At 36.4% G+C, this 16,868-nt stretch overlaps 1 protein-coding gene across 2 annotated transcripts in view; it reads right to left on the bottom strand.

Annotated features, from left to right (window-relative positions):
- Positions 1-16,868, bottom strand: part of pir (pirin) — a 120,035-nt gene that overhangs the window by 89,442 nt on the left and 13,725 nt on the right. For both annotated transcript variants that reach the window (XM_028799802.2, XM_028799803.2), the window contains exons 3-4: positions 2,405-2,497; positions 864-944 (exon numbers count right to left, since the gene is read on the bottom strand). In XM_028799802.2, coding sequence (XP_028655635.1) covers positions 864-944; positions 2,405-2,497 — 174 coding nt within the window. The remainder of the gene's footprint in view (positions 1-863; positions 945-2,404; positions 2,498-16,868) is intronic.

Here is a 16,868-nt window from a genome sequence, read left to right on the forward strand (position 1 = left end):
AACAGAAAAAGTGCAAATGTAAATGTTCACCGATTTCAAAACCTTCTTCATAAATTGTACAGATTTCGTCATATTTCTAGCATCCCAGCCAGGAAGACAAACGGAGATCCTTCACTCAACCTACATTTAACTTGCCGTAATTTGGGGGTGGGCATTTTGTTGATTGTTGTAATTTATTACCAACATTACTGAAGGTAAAACTGATAATCAACTGAGTGATCATACACCCCATACTACAGCAGAAAGAAGACTTAACAGACAGTATGTTTTTTCTTCCTCCAAACACTGTAAACTGTAAGAATCAGAATCCAGACAATTAAGTTGCATTTGCCTGCAGTCTCTCCACTTGTAAATATTGAAAACTGCTCTTTCACTGCAAGCAATTTTGAGAACAAATTAGCAGCTAGTACTATAAGAAATAAAAAATAAATTAAAGATTAGTTTATCAATTACAGCTTTTTTGCTGATCAAAATGCTTGGCAAAAACAGTGGCAAAGTAACATTTTTATAGTCATTTCAGTGAGAATTCAGGAGTGACTTTGCTTTAAGATTTACGTGTAGAATCCATATCTAAGGTTAAAATAAAATTATTACAGGTTACTAAATTCATCATGCAATGCTGGGAAAGGAATCTTGTTATATGTCTTCAAATGCATTATGCGTAAGTCTTTCCAATTTTCAGTTTCTAATGTGGACACATTTTACATTCATCTTTAATGGCACAATCAAAGCAATAAGATGCTACAAAGCTGCACCCAAAAAAAATGAAGAATTTTTAAACTGAGAACAATAAAGAAATCCTTAAACAATAATAAAATAAACTACTACATAATTACTACACATAGTAAGTAATATATTTTTACCTGTAAATCACCAGGTCTCAATTCACCACTGTGACCACAGAAATCCTCATGAGCTGATATGCCTTTAAGTAAATAGGTAACCTAAAATTTAATCACATATAATATTTAAATTAAAAACTATACAGCTGGAATTGGAATTTATCCCATCATCACAAAAAGGCAGACAACACACACAAACACTACAGTAAGTTAAGGACACCAGTAAAGTATGTGGAATGAAACCAGATGCCCAAGAGAAAACCATTAGCCAGCACGGGGAAAAAATGCAAACTCCACCACAACCTAAACAAAAACTTTGAAGATGCAGTTTTATAAAAAAAATATCCTACAGTCGAGCTAAGAAAAAAGTTGATATTAACAATGAGAAGCCCATGTCAACTGGCCTTTATAAAGAAGTGTCACCAGAGGCATGGACATATCATAAGCCCAAGGATCATCCCTGGAAAATGTCTACTACTAGTGGTTGTTAAGCATATCTAATTAGGGATACCAAATATCTCCGTTTAGAGTGCTATGTAATGGTAAATGTATAAGGTTTCCAAAAAGAGAAAACAACACAACCTACACTATATGGTAGCAAGTAACCACAGGAGGCAACAATGGGATACTACAGTTAATAGACATAAAAATGTAGCTTTTGAGCAGTCTTTGAAAAATTGCCATTTAAATACATATTTAAGCTAATAATGTTAGGGCTTTGTGCCTCTACTACTACTATATAAAACTGGTCTAGGCCCCTAACGTTACTTAGGAACTTCCAAGGAATTGGCCCTACCACCCCATCCCTGTGTTGGTGTTAAATAGTCTCTTCTAAAGCATACTGAGCTTGTAACCAAAAAGACTTGGATAAGAGCTTACCGAAATGTAAGAAGGATGAACAAATTTAAAAGAGCTTAAATTTCAAGTATATTATCATACGTACATTGTACAATGAAATTCTTACTTCTCCTTAGTACAGTGGAAATAACACAAAATCATATATAATATAATATAATATAATATAATATAATATAATATAATATAATATAATATAATATAATATAATATAATATATATTTGCAAGTGTTTGTTTATATGGAAACAAGTGTCAGTACCGCCTGCCAGATCGGAGCAAGAACAGTGTCTGTGCAGGATGGCTGAAGCCTTTAATAATCCTTATTGTTATTTGTACTTAGCAGAATGAAATTTTTACTCAGACTAGTGACACTGATAGAGTACCAATAAAAAAACAAGCACATAACACTTAAAAGACAACTATAAATTGCAGGGGTAGACGTATATGTTACTTTAAACTATGTAGAGCTCAAAAGTGTTTATTGTTTTGCTATGTTTATGTGTTTATCTTATTGTGTTTTCCTGTTATACTCCTGTATAATTTAATTTGTAAATAAAATACTTTCACATATGTATTACCAAGACAGTATGTGGTTCATGAGGAATGCTGAGGTCAATCATTACAACACCAGGCAAAAGCAAAGCTAGTGATAATGAATATAATTAAAATAGAGAAAGCATTTATTTCAGTGACACGTAAAACATACCGTTTCAAAGCCTCTGTGTGGGTGGTCAGGAAAGCCTGCAGGCTTACAAACTTTAAATTCATCCAGCAATAAGAAGGGATCCAGACTGCTTAACTAAACATGAAATGGAGAGAACATAATAATTCTTAATAAAGAATGACAAAACTTAAGGTAACATACATCGATAACAATGTCCTTCTAAAACACAATATTTACATTTACAAACTAAAATATATCTGATACACAAGAGTATTCAGATCAAGATAAATTATGTGTGTCAATAGCAGCATAAAATGATCATTACTGTTCATTACTCTCAATTCTTTTAAATTTCTAAAACAATAGCTTTATTTTATATTTTATATTTTACATTTTAACTTTTATTGATATTTATACAGTAGTCTAAAGATGATCAGATATACATCCAATTGCCAGGACAGAATAATTAAAAATATTTGAAAACCACAGTACAACCTAATCACCAAAAAATCCTGTAGTACAATATGTTCAGTTTTCAGTTCTGTCAAATGTTTTGACACTTTAAATAGTGTCAAAACAAATAACATTTAAAATACCATACAAAGATGTACATTTATTACTAGTTAAAATATCTATTTTTTACATTTCATTATATTTTGGAAAAGATTTTTGTTTTTGAATAAATTTTGCTATTTGAAATTTTTTTAAGAAAAAAAAGGTATTCTTTATATATACTGTATTATGTTTCAAAACTAACACTAGTTTTAGCCATACAAACTGACTGACAGCCCAGGCAGTATTGAATTTTATTTATTTGTAAATTAAATTGACGAACAGGTATTGGGACAAGCCTATAGAAAGGAAGTGCATTAAGACAGAGTAACTATAAATTACTGCAATTCTTTCAATGTGTTATTAGAAATTGAAGGTATAAAGGAAGTAAAAATATATAATAAAATAACCATTTGACAATCACTGTCTAGTTTATGCTTTGCCTTGACTGAATGGCACCATATACAGGGTTGGTTCTTGCCATATTCAGTTGGGGTTATCTCTGGCAAAGACTTTGTACTGTAATAAGCAGGTCCAGAAAATTAAATGTGTTAATAAAACACACATCTTCTCATTGCTCTGCCTCCTCTTATCAAACTAGCCAGATGTCAGAAACCCACAAATAGAGTTTTAAGTACTGCAGCACATAAAACAAAACTATGAGCTAAACCCACACAATAAACAATAACAAAAATTGGTAATTAAAATTCTATGCAGTACATTTTTATAAATGAATTAGTGCAAAAAAATAAGTTTACTATAATATACTAATTAAAACATAGTACACTGCTCTACACACAAATGCTCCTGAGCAAAAAAAAAAAAAAAAAATCAGTGTACTTTATAGATTAGCTGTGCTGAATCCATTCCTGGAATTTCTCTACCAGAGATGGACAGAATATTACTTCAAATACATTTTGAGGTACAAAATGTTAGTCTACCTCATTTTTAACACTAATTGAAGTGGAATCAACCTAAAATCAAGTATTTGCTACACATTTTTTAGCTCTCAATCAGTATTTTCCCCCCCTCTTCTTGTTCCTTCAAAATAGCCAAACATTTATACTCAGAAGGTTAGAAAGATGCTCTTTTAGTGTCCAGAAGTGAGGAAGTTGTTTAAATGGTTTTTAAAGAAATGTGTAGAGTAAGCTGTCTCAAGATGTCTTGACCAGGTAACAGGCAAGAAAATGGTAAAAGAACACAAAATCTTTCTTTATTGGCACAGGAGAAGTGTGTGCCACAAAGGGATACAAAAGCTGAAAATTATGAGGAACTAGTTCAAGAAGTTCTCTCCTCCTGCTGGGTGCAATAGGTCCACTTCCTACCGTCTCATTGACTTCATTACAAGACAATACAGGAGTCAGTCTGTGATGAACATGGGGAAAGATTCCACCAGGACATTATAGTGAAGTGAGTCTATGTTAGCGTACACCTGCTGGTTATTCTACCGTGAAACACCATCAGAGGATTATACAAGGGAAAAAATCTATGAAGTGACTACTTTTGGTAATAATTATATTTAAAACAATGTTTATATTTTTTTAAAACTATATTTCTTTTTTTTCTAAAATAGTGCTTTTATCATTTTAAACCTTCATCACACAAAAACTGGATGTGACAAATGAAATATTTTTTGTTTTGGCAAGATCAATATATTGCTTATGTTTTGATTAATTGTTTTAATAAAAAAGGAAATTGAAAATATAAATTCTAAATATGTATTCTTATGCAATTTGTAAGTTGATATTTACTGTTCTGAGAAGAAAAAAACTTTTTTCTACATTTCAAAAAATGACCCTAACTGTTCATAAATTACTCCTAGATTAAAGGTAAAAAGTGCCCCTTAAAATACTTATTTCTTACCCTCCTGTGATTTGTCTTCTAACTCCAATGTTAATTTCACATGTTGTGTTGCCTTTTATTACCTACCTTTATGTAAGATTTCCAAACTTTGTTCCTCAGTAAACAACAACCTAGCAAGAAAATCTTAGCTTAGCATACTTCTAGTTTAGAATCGTGAAGACTTTTTAGAATCAAGACAACTTTGATTTATTAATCTTTCTTAAAATCTTACAGTCTATTTGCCTTTAGTAATTTAATCTTAGCTCTGTATGACTACACTTCCTTTCCTAAAATATTTAAATAGACATGGGTGGATGAGAATATCTTAAGAGATGTACAAATCCAAATGTTGATATCTATGCACTACTTTACAACACAGAGTCTACTTCCTGTATTATCAAAGTAAAGAAGGTGTTTTATGCATTTGCATGATTAAAGTATTATCAGACCAGCATAATTGAATGGGTGAAAATATACAGCTTATCCAGTCTATCTGCACTAAATTGCAAGTGTATTTTTCTACCATAAGTGAAGTTAGATTGCAATTTTTGAAAAATTTGCATTGTAATCAATATTGTCTTAAACATGATACACAAGCACTTTATGTTTGTTAAAGAAAACAAACTTAAACAGAAAAGCCCAGTTCAGTCAAAATAGTCTACACAGTAATACAAGCTGAATGTCCTTAATCTGAAGCACCGAGGACCAGAAGTATTTTGAATTTTAGATGTTTACAGATTTTGGAGTATTTGCATATGCTTAATGAGATACCTTGGAGACACCAAACCAGCTAATAATGACTCAAGCATATAATAATTCATATCATTAAGCTGTTATTATAATAGCACTTTTTAACTGCCATGCAGGTGTTATCGTTTCGCCTCCATCCCCACAATGTGTAGCAAGCAGATTAAAACTGTCTAAAAGCACTGTGGCTCTTCACAGGGGACCCTCCCACTACCCAATAGTCAATCAAATGATGGTGCTTCATGGTGCTTGCTGCTTCACGGGGGGCCCCAACCCTGGTCAACAATTGTGTTTCCTAGCTTTGTGGCACTTCCTGGGGACAACCATTAAATCCACAGAGCTCAAGATCATCAATAGTATGCTATAGCTTTGTGGCACTTGATGCTTCACAGGGGACCAGGCACTCTCTCCCACATAGCACTCAGAACAAATAAATCCATTTGGAATCTACATATATACCAATCAGCTATAAAAATTAAAACCATTGGCCAAATATTGTGTAGATCCCCCTCGTGCCACCAAGACAGATGTGACCTGTCAAGGCATAGTCTCCACAAGACCTGTGAAGGTGTTCTGGTGCCAAGATATTACCAGCAGCTCCCCACATACATCAATGAGGCTTAGGCCCATAATCCTGTCAACGGTTCACCAGCTGTACTTCTTTTGATTAGTTATTGTAAGTACTCATTACTGCCTACTGGGAAAAGCCCAAAGGACCTGCCGTTTTGGAGGTTCTCTAGCCATCACAATTTGGTCCTTGTGAAAGTCATTCAAATCCTTACATTTGCCCATTTTCCCTGCTTCCAACACATCATCTCCAGGAACTGACAGTTCATTTGCTGCCTAATATATCAAACCCCTTGACAGGTGCCATTGTACAAATATAATAAATGTTATTCACTTTACCTGTCAGTGGTTTTAATATTGTGGTCAACTGGTGTAAGTTGGCCACATTCACTCTGCAACAAATAAAACTAGAAGCAACATGGTTGGCGTCATGTAGGCACTCAAAAAATTTCAGATTTTGGAGTATTGGATTAGGGATACTCAATCTGTACAGACAATGTGTTTTAAAAAAAAGTTTTCACGCACATGATGCCTTCCCCTACCTAATTCAGACAGCTATATATCAAGAGTCCAGTCTGATGTAGCTCATCATATTAAGATGTGAGCTTCCAGTTGACAGATCGTTAAAAAAAAAAAAATTATGAATAGTCCCTCACAGAGGCTTCATTTTTTCTAGTTAAAGTACAAGACAATACTTTCATTTTCCAAATGAGTAATGGATGGTGAGTTAAGATTCTTCCAACTGCACAAAATAAGCCTTTTCACAAGCTATACAGTGAAGGACAGCACAATATATTTTATTCTGTTATTCCAAATATTGCTGTTAGAAGATTGGGACTGATTTTAAGTCCAAGGCTATCTAAAAGATATGCAGATTTTTTAACTCAAAATGGACTACATGTTGAGCATTCCCTCAGCATGTGTGAGCTGAGGTGAAGCAAATGCTGATGACACTGTTCACAATTTGGATCATGTACTAGACAGTTTTAATAAGAGATGTAATTGAGTGACATACAATTTTAGCTGAATTACAGCATGTGTTCCACAGACACTGAAAAAGAATATATTTTAAGAATGGATACAGTATATTCTATTCCCTATTTGACATTCTAATTCAGATTCACAATATTTGGTAGAATTCTTAGAAATACTATTATATATAGATTGAGGGAATTTAAGCAGGTTGCTTTTCACAACTTTGTTGGTTTGTATACTGTATAAAAAAAGTATGTGTTCCTGGAAGATAATTTTGTACAGTTTAAATTGCAAAATGTGATAAATAATAAAAGGAAAGAAAATGTACAAGGAGTAAAGCAACAAATCTTTTCTTTCATATCTATTTTCAGGTTTTATTAGAGCCCATTACCTAAACATTTTGTGCTTGAATTGTGATACTGCAGGACAGCTACTCCTTCCTCCATGCACCTATTGTTAACCCCGAAGATACAGGCTGCTCAAAACCGTGTTTTTTTGTATAAAAAACACATCTAATTTCTTACAATAAATGAATAAAAAAGTACTTTTAAAATTAGATTACTCACCGCAAATGTTCTAAGAAATTGTCAAAAGTATAGGTAATCCAAAGTTAGAGAGAGACAGAAAAGACAGAGAGAGAATGAATATGGAAAACGGCTAAAATAAAGGAAAAAGGATGAGTGTCAGGGACCTGCAAGTATCCCCACTATCTACATTTTTGCTGAATGACAAAATACCTTCATATACAGTAATCCCTCGCTATATCGCGCTTCGCCTTTCGCGGCTTCACTCTATCGCGGATTTTATATGTAAGCATATTTAAATATATATCGCAGATTTTTTGCTGGTTCGCGTATTTCTGCGGACAATGGGTCTTTTAATTTCTGGTACATGCTTCCTCAGTTGGTTTGCCAAGTTGATTTCATACAAGGGACGCTATTGGCAGATGGCTGAGAAGCTACCCAACTTACTTTTCTCTCTCTCTCTCGCGCTCACTTTCTCTGATCCTGACGTAGGGGGATTGAGCAGGGGGGCTGTTCGCACACCTAGACGATACAGACGCTCGTCTAAAAATGCTGAAAGATTATCTTCACGTTGCTACCTTCTGTACAGCTGCTTCGTGAAGCGACATGCTGCACGGTGCTTCGCATACTTAAAAGCTCGAAGGGCGCGTATTGATTTTTGCTTGTTTGTTTTTCTCTGTCTCTCTCTCTCTCTGCTCCTGACGGAGGGGGTGTGAGCTGCCGCCTTTAACAGCTTTGTGCCATGGTGCTTCGCATACTTAAAAGCCAAACAGCCTTATTGATTTCTGATTGTTTGCTTTTTTCTGTCTCTCTCTCTGACATTATCTGCTCCTGACGCGCACTCCTTTGAAGAGGAAGATATGTTTGCATTCTTTTAATTGTGAGACGGAACTGTCATCTCTGTCTTGTTATGGAGCACAGTTTAAACGTTTGAAAAAGAGACAAATGTTTGTTTGCAGTGTTTGAATAACGTTCCTGTCTCTCTACAACCCCCTGTGACCCAAGCATGACAATATAAATTCAAGTCAGCAGACCATATAAACATATGGTTTCTACTTCGCGGATTTTCTTATTTCGCGGGTGGCTCTGGAACGCAACCCCCGCGATGGAGGAGGGATTACTGTATTAGAAGAAAAAAACATGCAAACAGAACAGCAACCATCCCATTCCAACATACAAAATACAAACCTGCCTGAAAGTAACAAGCAAGTGAGTTCCACCTATAAGAAGGTGTGTGTATATTTACCCCTGCCATTTCTTCATATTCTCCCCTTGAACAATTAAATCAAAGGCTATTAAAGTCCTCAGTTCCGAGTAATTCAGAACAATATCACAGCAAATGATAAGACAAACTTGTGCCAGCAGCAGAAGGAGGTGCCTGGGAAGGATATCTCAGCTACACAGAATCTGGCTTGATGCATGGTCAAGGCAGCACAAGGGTTGCTAGCCTCCACAAAAAAGAAAGAGAGAACAAAGTCAGTACAGCAATATTTTGTTAATGAAGTAGATGTGTTCCAAGACTTTAGTTCATTATAGGAAACATCATTTTTAAGGAAGTACCACCATACCTTGTTGCTGACAGCATCATCAGCGGAACTCAACTCATACTAGACAGGTTAGCATAACACCTTGTACCACTTAGCATTTTTGGAATCCAAGGTAAACAAGTAAGTTGAAGAAGTTTATATACTGAAAATTGGGAGGTGTTAAAGCAATGAAGAAAGGAAAAAATAAATTGTGTTCACCCAACACTCAGGGTCAGGTGACTCCCATGACACTGAGGCTGTTGATCTATGACCATCACCATTGATTGAAGCCACTGATACAATATAAAAGGGTTTGTCCAATGGACACAGAAGTAGGCAACATTTTAAGAACAAGAATGTAATTTTGAGTGGGGATATTCTCATATGCTCTTTCAAAAGTGTGTTTTGTTCCTTATAAGGAAATGAAATAAAGTAAAACTCATACACACATTCTGCTGCCAACTTTATGGAGCAAAACCAAAAATCATTTCCCAGTATACAACAATGGTAAAATGTTTGGCACACAGGCACACTGAAACATGTACTACATTAAAGAACTAAGTCACGTGAGGACAGCATGTCAGATGCTACTTCAGTAAAGCAAAGTAACTGATACTGTATTGTCAGTGGCAGTCTCCAGAATAGCTAACAGTATCTTAACTGCCATAAACCCTTCTGCATTCTCACATGTTCTTCTTATTTAAAGAGTACATTTTTACACAATAGCAACAGATTAGCTCAAAGAAAACACAGATATAATACAGTATAATGAGGAGTTTATCGGGTAATAGCACTCAAATGCGAGGGCTGAAGAAAAATATTTTAAACATGGAATAGCATATAGCCAGTTCTTACTAATATATAGAGAAGTGTGATGGTTGTAAATCTTTCTCCTTGATGAAGATTTTTTTCAAAGACCTTATTATGTTGGTTAATGGCCAAAGAATAAACAAAAGATAACAATGAGTTACATAGGCTTCAAATGGATTGAAGGACTAATTCATTATATTAAAAGAGTACTGGAAAAGGCAGGAGAGAATCAGATACTTATATACTTAATGAAGTATTAGTAAATTATTACTTTAAGCAACCTCAAAATTATTAGTTAAACAAGTACAGATATTATAAAAGGAAAAATCCATAAAACATAATTCTCACATATTCTGAAACTGCTTTATATGTAACATGTTTTTGGCTAAATATCCAGCTCAAGGTTTAAACCATCAATAGATGTCAGTCATTACAGGAGCAGTCACAGACACATGCCTGCACCCTAACATATCAATTCATCAAAAAAAAATGCATTGCCCTAATCTGCCATTATACTACTAGAAGCAAACATTAAATGCTCACTTCTTCTGGAAGCCCTCCACAGACAAACCAGAATAAAATAATTAAAATAAACATTCTTGTTGATCACCTGGAGTATATCTTTTAAAGCTTCTTCAGATACAGAATGCTTCCTAGGTCTTAAAATAGACATTTTTTCTTATCCAAAATAAAGTAGATGGAATTTATGTGAATTCCAAATCTATGTAACAAGTACTTAAAATACCTGCTAGCCACTGTATGAAGCAACATGAATATCAGTTCATCTCCCATCAAAAAAACCTCACTCATCAACAATTACATTATTTCGTGTTTAGTTAAAAAGCTAAAATTTGGCAGGATGGTACATCTGGGTCAGTAGGTATTTATTAAGAAAAAAAATGCAATTCATCAATATTTACAAATTTAGAAACCCTCCTACAACAGAAAATCTAAATACCCCAAAATCTCAACAATGCCTTAATGAATCTGATATGAAATTTGGCGACGTTTTTATTCGTTGATAATTTTTTATTGATATTTATCAATATTATGCTAACTTAATAAAAGATGTGGCAAAAGTGATTGACAGGATAGATGACTGGAAATGGGGCAGTGTCCTGGACAGGAAAAAAAGAGATGTAATCACGTTGTAAAATGGAAAGTGAAACTTTGGCGAACCTAAAGGAAGAAGGAAAGCTCAGTGGTTAGCAAGCCGTGTTTTTTGCTGTTGACTTCCGGATCTCTTAGATGCTTGCCAGCTGTCAGCTTGGTTGTTTGTTCCATTTCATCAACCTCCAGGCACTGGTCACGGTGCTGAAAACCGACACCCTCTAAATCTGGCTGTTCATCATTAAAGATGATAAAGTTGCTCCCCTTCTCAATTTAGAACCTGGCAGTTATGGCAATGCACAAGGCTTTAATGGTCAGTGTATGACCCACAAGATTTGTCACATGTGGGGAAGATATAGGCCACATCAAGAAGGGATGCCCCATTGCATTATGGTGAATATTTTTCCTCATCTGCGGTGGGCTGGCGTCCTGCCCAGGGATTTGTTCCTGCCTTGTGCCCTGTGCTGGCTGGGATTGGCTCCAGCAGACCCCTGTGACCCTGTGTTAGGATATAGCAGGTTGGATAATGGATGGATGGATGGATTTTCCTTACTCTCTGCCATTTTTTGGAATAACTCCTCCTGTAGGTATATGATACCATAGTGGATGGCAGAACAACACTTGTCTCTGTCCAGAGCCAGGGATTCCAGGGCTGATGACTTGATGCCACATCACTTCAAAAAGGTCTCCATGTAGTCCTTATAGCTCATCTTCTGACCTCCAGTGCAACACCATCCATCTCTCAGTTACCCATAGAGGACTTGTCTAATGATGTGGTGGCATTTGGATGACATGTCCCAACCAGCACAGTTTTCTATGAGCCAGAAGGTTCTGAATGTTGGGGTTTGGATGTGGATCTATAAATCAGAGTCCAACATGTGCTAGAAGCAACACACAGGGAATATTTTCAAAGTTTTTATGTGTTTCCAGTATGGTGTCCGACCCTCTGATTTACAGAGGGGAGTGGAAATGCATATGGCTTTGTATACTGAATTTATAGGGAATGAAGATAGATTAGAGTTCTTAAACACTTTGGAATGGAGATGTCCAAAGGCTTTGGAGGTGAAGTTTAAGCATGCTGAGTATTAACATCTGTATTACATTAACAGAAAAGAATACTGATGAAGTAGATAGTAATGTGAAAAGAGGGTGGGTTCCGTGTGGAAGTAGTTTGCATAAAGATTTGTGATTTCTTGGCATTGACCTACAGACCTACAGAGCTTAGTGATATAAGAAGTTGAGATCTCAGTGAAGGCTAGTAGATGTCAGCTGTTAAATAGGCTACCATCCAGACAATATTGTATATGGTCACCATTGTCGTTTCCAAGGTGTTTGTCAGTAAGAATGATGACAGCAGTAATGAACATGTTGAAAATCACAACAGCAACAACCTGGGCTGTCAAATTAGCCAAAAAATAAGGTTTGACTACTCAAATTAAAAATAGGTAAATATTCTAATATTAACTGAACTCTCACGTACATTTCTAGGTGCTTTTTGTTCATTATTATTATGGTAATGGAAGCATTAGCCACCATAGCAAAAACAAATACAAACAGGAGATAAAAGAAGAAGAATTACAGTGGTGCTTAGGTAACTATTATTTAAATATAAGAGCAAACAAAATCCTGCTTATCTGCACCATTGTCTTTTTTCAGTCTAGTACTGATGACTCGGTATAAAAGCCCTGGACAATGAGCCATAAAAGCAGCCATAAAAGAAGTTGAAATCCATATGGGCCAAATGTGCTGGCACCATGCTTCACTACATTATTATTAATTTTTTTTTTACTTTTTATTAGTGCATCTGCAAATCTTGAAGCACTATTCATGCTGTTGTGTGGGTCACACTTGCAGCATTCAGCTGGAGTCCTTCAGTGCAAACGTATTGTGACATGTCTTGCTGTCAAACAGGCACAGGCAAAGCAGTTTTAGATCAGGATAGATGTCAGTCAGTTAGTAAGACAGTGACAGGGTGAGAACAGCAAGAACAGTGAGCAAAGTAAAAAAGCAGGCAAGAGGCAGGAAGGACAAAGTCAGACTTGTTTTATTATTTTGGATGTGGCCAACAAGCAGCAGCAGGACAGAGTTAGGTTCATGGCATTTCGGAATAAAAAGCCAGTTGGCACCTGTGGACCTACCCAGAAAAATGTCATTGTCACAGTACCAAGTCAGCAGGTACACAATGTGTCTACTCTTTTTTCTTTATAGGTGCAGCTATATTTTAATTAAGGTGGTCTGCATATTTTTTTAATTACACCTAATTGTTTTAGGCATTATATGTGTCAAACCAGCAGCTATGTAAGACAGAGAATAATTATGGGACAAGGCGTGTTGAGTGACAAGGCTCTTTAAAGTTTGGGTTACAAACCACTGTAATAGAAAGGAAAATCAGAAATATTTTCCATTTTCTTTAATGAGAAGATCTTAGCAATAAACACCAATCAGGGATCTCAGGTTTAAGAGTGAATGGGACAGATTCAGATGCAAAACAATACTTTGAGAGTACTAGTGAATCATTTAGAAAAACTTCTGAGTACACGTATAGATCAAGGTGCAGAGCAGTGGGACAGAAAAAAAACACTACATTGTGAAGGTGTCTAGCTGTGCATTTTACAAATAAAGATATCAAGCTGACCATTGAAAATTATGTAATTGCTGGAAGTGAAGTCCAAAAACCTTACAGAGGCATGTAAGGAGGTATCCAATGTATTTAAAACACCTCTTTGTGTATTCCAACAGGGTCTCACTTTTGTGGTTTTTGAGGCCCATAATTGCATGCCAAACTTTAAAAGGAGCTGGGTGATGCGTTACGATTCTGAACTAGTGGTAGGCTCTGTAAGATGCTCAGACTCTGAGAACTGGTAATGTTTGTCCAGTTTAATAGAAGTATTCAGCCCATCTCTGGAGGGTGTTGTTCCTCTCTTTGAGCAGAGATGTACCATTTGCAGATCTGGCAGGGGTGAATTTTCATCTAGTTAGATCACTAAGATTTTATTGCGTTGTAAAAGCTATGATGTTGTGTCAACATACTGTGATGTTTTTCATTTTCGATAATATAAACAGTTCCTTTGGATTTCTGCTCTGAGAAGCAAGAGATGTGCTTTAAGAGCAGGATATTGTGGGTTGGCAAGGTATGCTGCATGAGCTAGTTTTGAGTAAAGGAGATTGTGGATCTGTGGTGGATTTAGCTTGAAACAATTCTGGTGCCTTTTAAGGGAGTAACCAAGGTAATTCACATTGGCCTAATAGATACATGATTGCAAAAGGAAATGACTTATGATTTGAGTGGAGACTTCAGGGATGGTTGAGAGATTCTTTGCTAGTTGTGACCAGAGTTGCCTTGTGGTGTGGGGTGTTTGCAGTAGTGCGGTGTTTATTCTTTTCCAGGTTTCTTTTATCTACATGGGCTACACTGCGACTTAAACTTTGCCACAATCATTTAATGGTCCATCTATCAGTTTTCCACACAAATAATTCTGATGGAAAGGATGCCTGCCTCACAATGATATAATCAAGAAGGTGCCAGTGTTTTGATCACAGGTACTGCCATCATGTGTTATATTTAGCTTTAAGATGAAGAGGGAGTTGGTTACAGCCAGATGATGTTAGACTTTGAGTGTTAATGCTTGCCCAATATACCCTTTCTACAGTTCATTATTTGCTCCCACCCCTGCATTAAAGTCTCCAAGAATTAGTACCTTTTCTCTGTATTACTTTCTCAATAGCATCAGAGATGACAGAAGAGAATTTATCCTTGGTCTGCTGACTTGAATTTAAAGTTGGGGTACAGGCGCTGAGGAGGGTGAGATGTCTTTTTTGTGTTGAGTGGGCTGCACCATGTCATAATTTTTCCTCTGATTCCAAATGGGGATTCAGGTATGATTTTGTTGAGCCAAGGTTTAATGGCAAAGCCTACACCTTGTAGGTGAAGGGGGCCCTCAAGTTAAATTTTTCAATAGATGGTGCAGAATTATCTTTCTGAAAGTTTGTGATCTACCAAAGCATTTCTTCTGTGAAGACAGTAGAGGTGTTTATGTGTGTCAAGTACTGAGCTCACATTACAAGTTGATGTCTGGTGGTTTACTTTAGCAGGGAGGCACACTACACACTACTTGCATTCTTTCTCATGCAGTACATTAGCAGACTGGACAGGATGCTTCCAGTTATCATTTTGACCTGTACCCTCCGACTTCCTCTGTCTCCATGAGGCTTAACTGGGCAAGAAGTAAAAAGGCAAGGGGTAGATTTACGAGGGTTGTTTCATAAGTTTTGAGACTCGGTCACTTGCCGTCATCGGAGGCGGACAAAATTTTTTTCTATTGTTCTACAATCCTTTCACATCTTCTAATAAATTTTTGGCCCACCCAGCTACAGATGGAGATGAGAAAAAGAGCTCGAAGTGGGGTCCAAAAGGTTGCCTTCCTCCACTGAAAGCCAGGCGCCAAAGGTCAGCCAAGAGGACCATGTTTGCCGTCTTTTTTGGCTACAAGAAAATTATTGCTTCAGTTCCACGTCCTGAACGCATGACGATGAACTCTGATGTCTACACAACCCTGTGCCTTCCAGAAGTTTTCAAAAATCTCACTAGAGGTCGCCCTAATCGCACCTTGAAAAACTTCACCCTTCACCATGACAACGTGCCGCCTCACAAGTCAAACAAAACTGTTGAGTTACTCGCCAAATCTGGGATTGAAGTCCTTCATCCGCTCCCTTATTCACCAGAATTGGCACCCTGTGACTTCTGGCTGTTCCCGACGGTGAAGAATGAGCTGAAAGGAATGGATTTTGAGGACAGGGACAGCCTCATTTCTGCGGTGGAAGAGCAGCTTGACCAACTGACTGAACCTGATTTTCGTCACTGTTTTGATCGTTGGATTTATCGCATGAAAAAGTGCATTGAAATCGGGGGAGAGTATGTTGAACAGCACTGAAGTGTTGCCAGATGACGAGGTTATGTGAGTAAAAATTTTCTTTGGAATTGACCAAACCATGTTGGATCTATTTAAAAAAGTCTCAAAACTTATGAAAACAACCCTCGTAAGTGAGGGATAGTGAGATCCAGGCTTGCACACCCTATCTTGGTTCTGTCTTGCAATTTCCAGGGGATAGGGAATGGTAGTAAATGGTAGGGATTGCCACATTACCTCTGGGGTCCATTACTGCTCAGAGATCTCCTACCAATTTACCCTGGGGTCGCAAAACACCACTTAGCAGGAAGAACATTGGCAGCAACCCATGGTAATGAAAACTAAAACAAAATATGTCATTAACACTAGAATCCCTGAATCTTATGAATTTTTTTGTGGTTCCTGACCTCCTTTAAATTTCCCTGAAATGCACCAGGAAGATCATAGCTCCTTATCACTGCGAAATTGCCCATTTTTGTTTTGCAAATGTGTCAATTAATACCATGCAGCATGCTTTCCCTCAAAGCCTCATTCAGCCAGATTAAGGCATCAGGCAGCTACAATTGTCACAGCTGAAGTCTGTGTTGAAGCGTTAAAGCAATGAGTGCTAAAGAATTATACAGGTACATGAAATACTGTTATTTGAAATACATAAATTTCATGTGTGTTTTGTGTCTACAACAATCTGTGTAAATGTAGAATGTCATAGGAAATGTGAGGCAAGAAATGTTGAACACGCAGCTAAAACAGAAAATGTTTCCATGTTATAGTAACAACATAATGAAGACTGAAATCTAAGTATCAAATAAACTCTTTCACAAAAGGTATAACAAAACAAGTGTGCTTTTATTCAAGAATAAAACCAAAGAAAAAGAAATTGTTCAATTGACATGTTGCCAAAGCCCAAATATCAGTCAGTACAAAATAAAAAAAAATTTTGCATGCA

The sequence above is a fragment of the Erpetoichthys calabaricus genome, chromosome 4 (assembly GCF_900747795.2).
Source record: "Erpetoichthys calabaricus chromosome 4, fErpCal1.3, whole genome shotgun sequence".
In the NCBI taxonomy this organism is placed as follows: domain Eukaryota; kingdom Metazoa; phylum Chordata; class Cladistia; order Polypteriformes; family Polypteridae; genus Erpetoichthys; species Erpetoichthys calabaricus.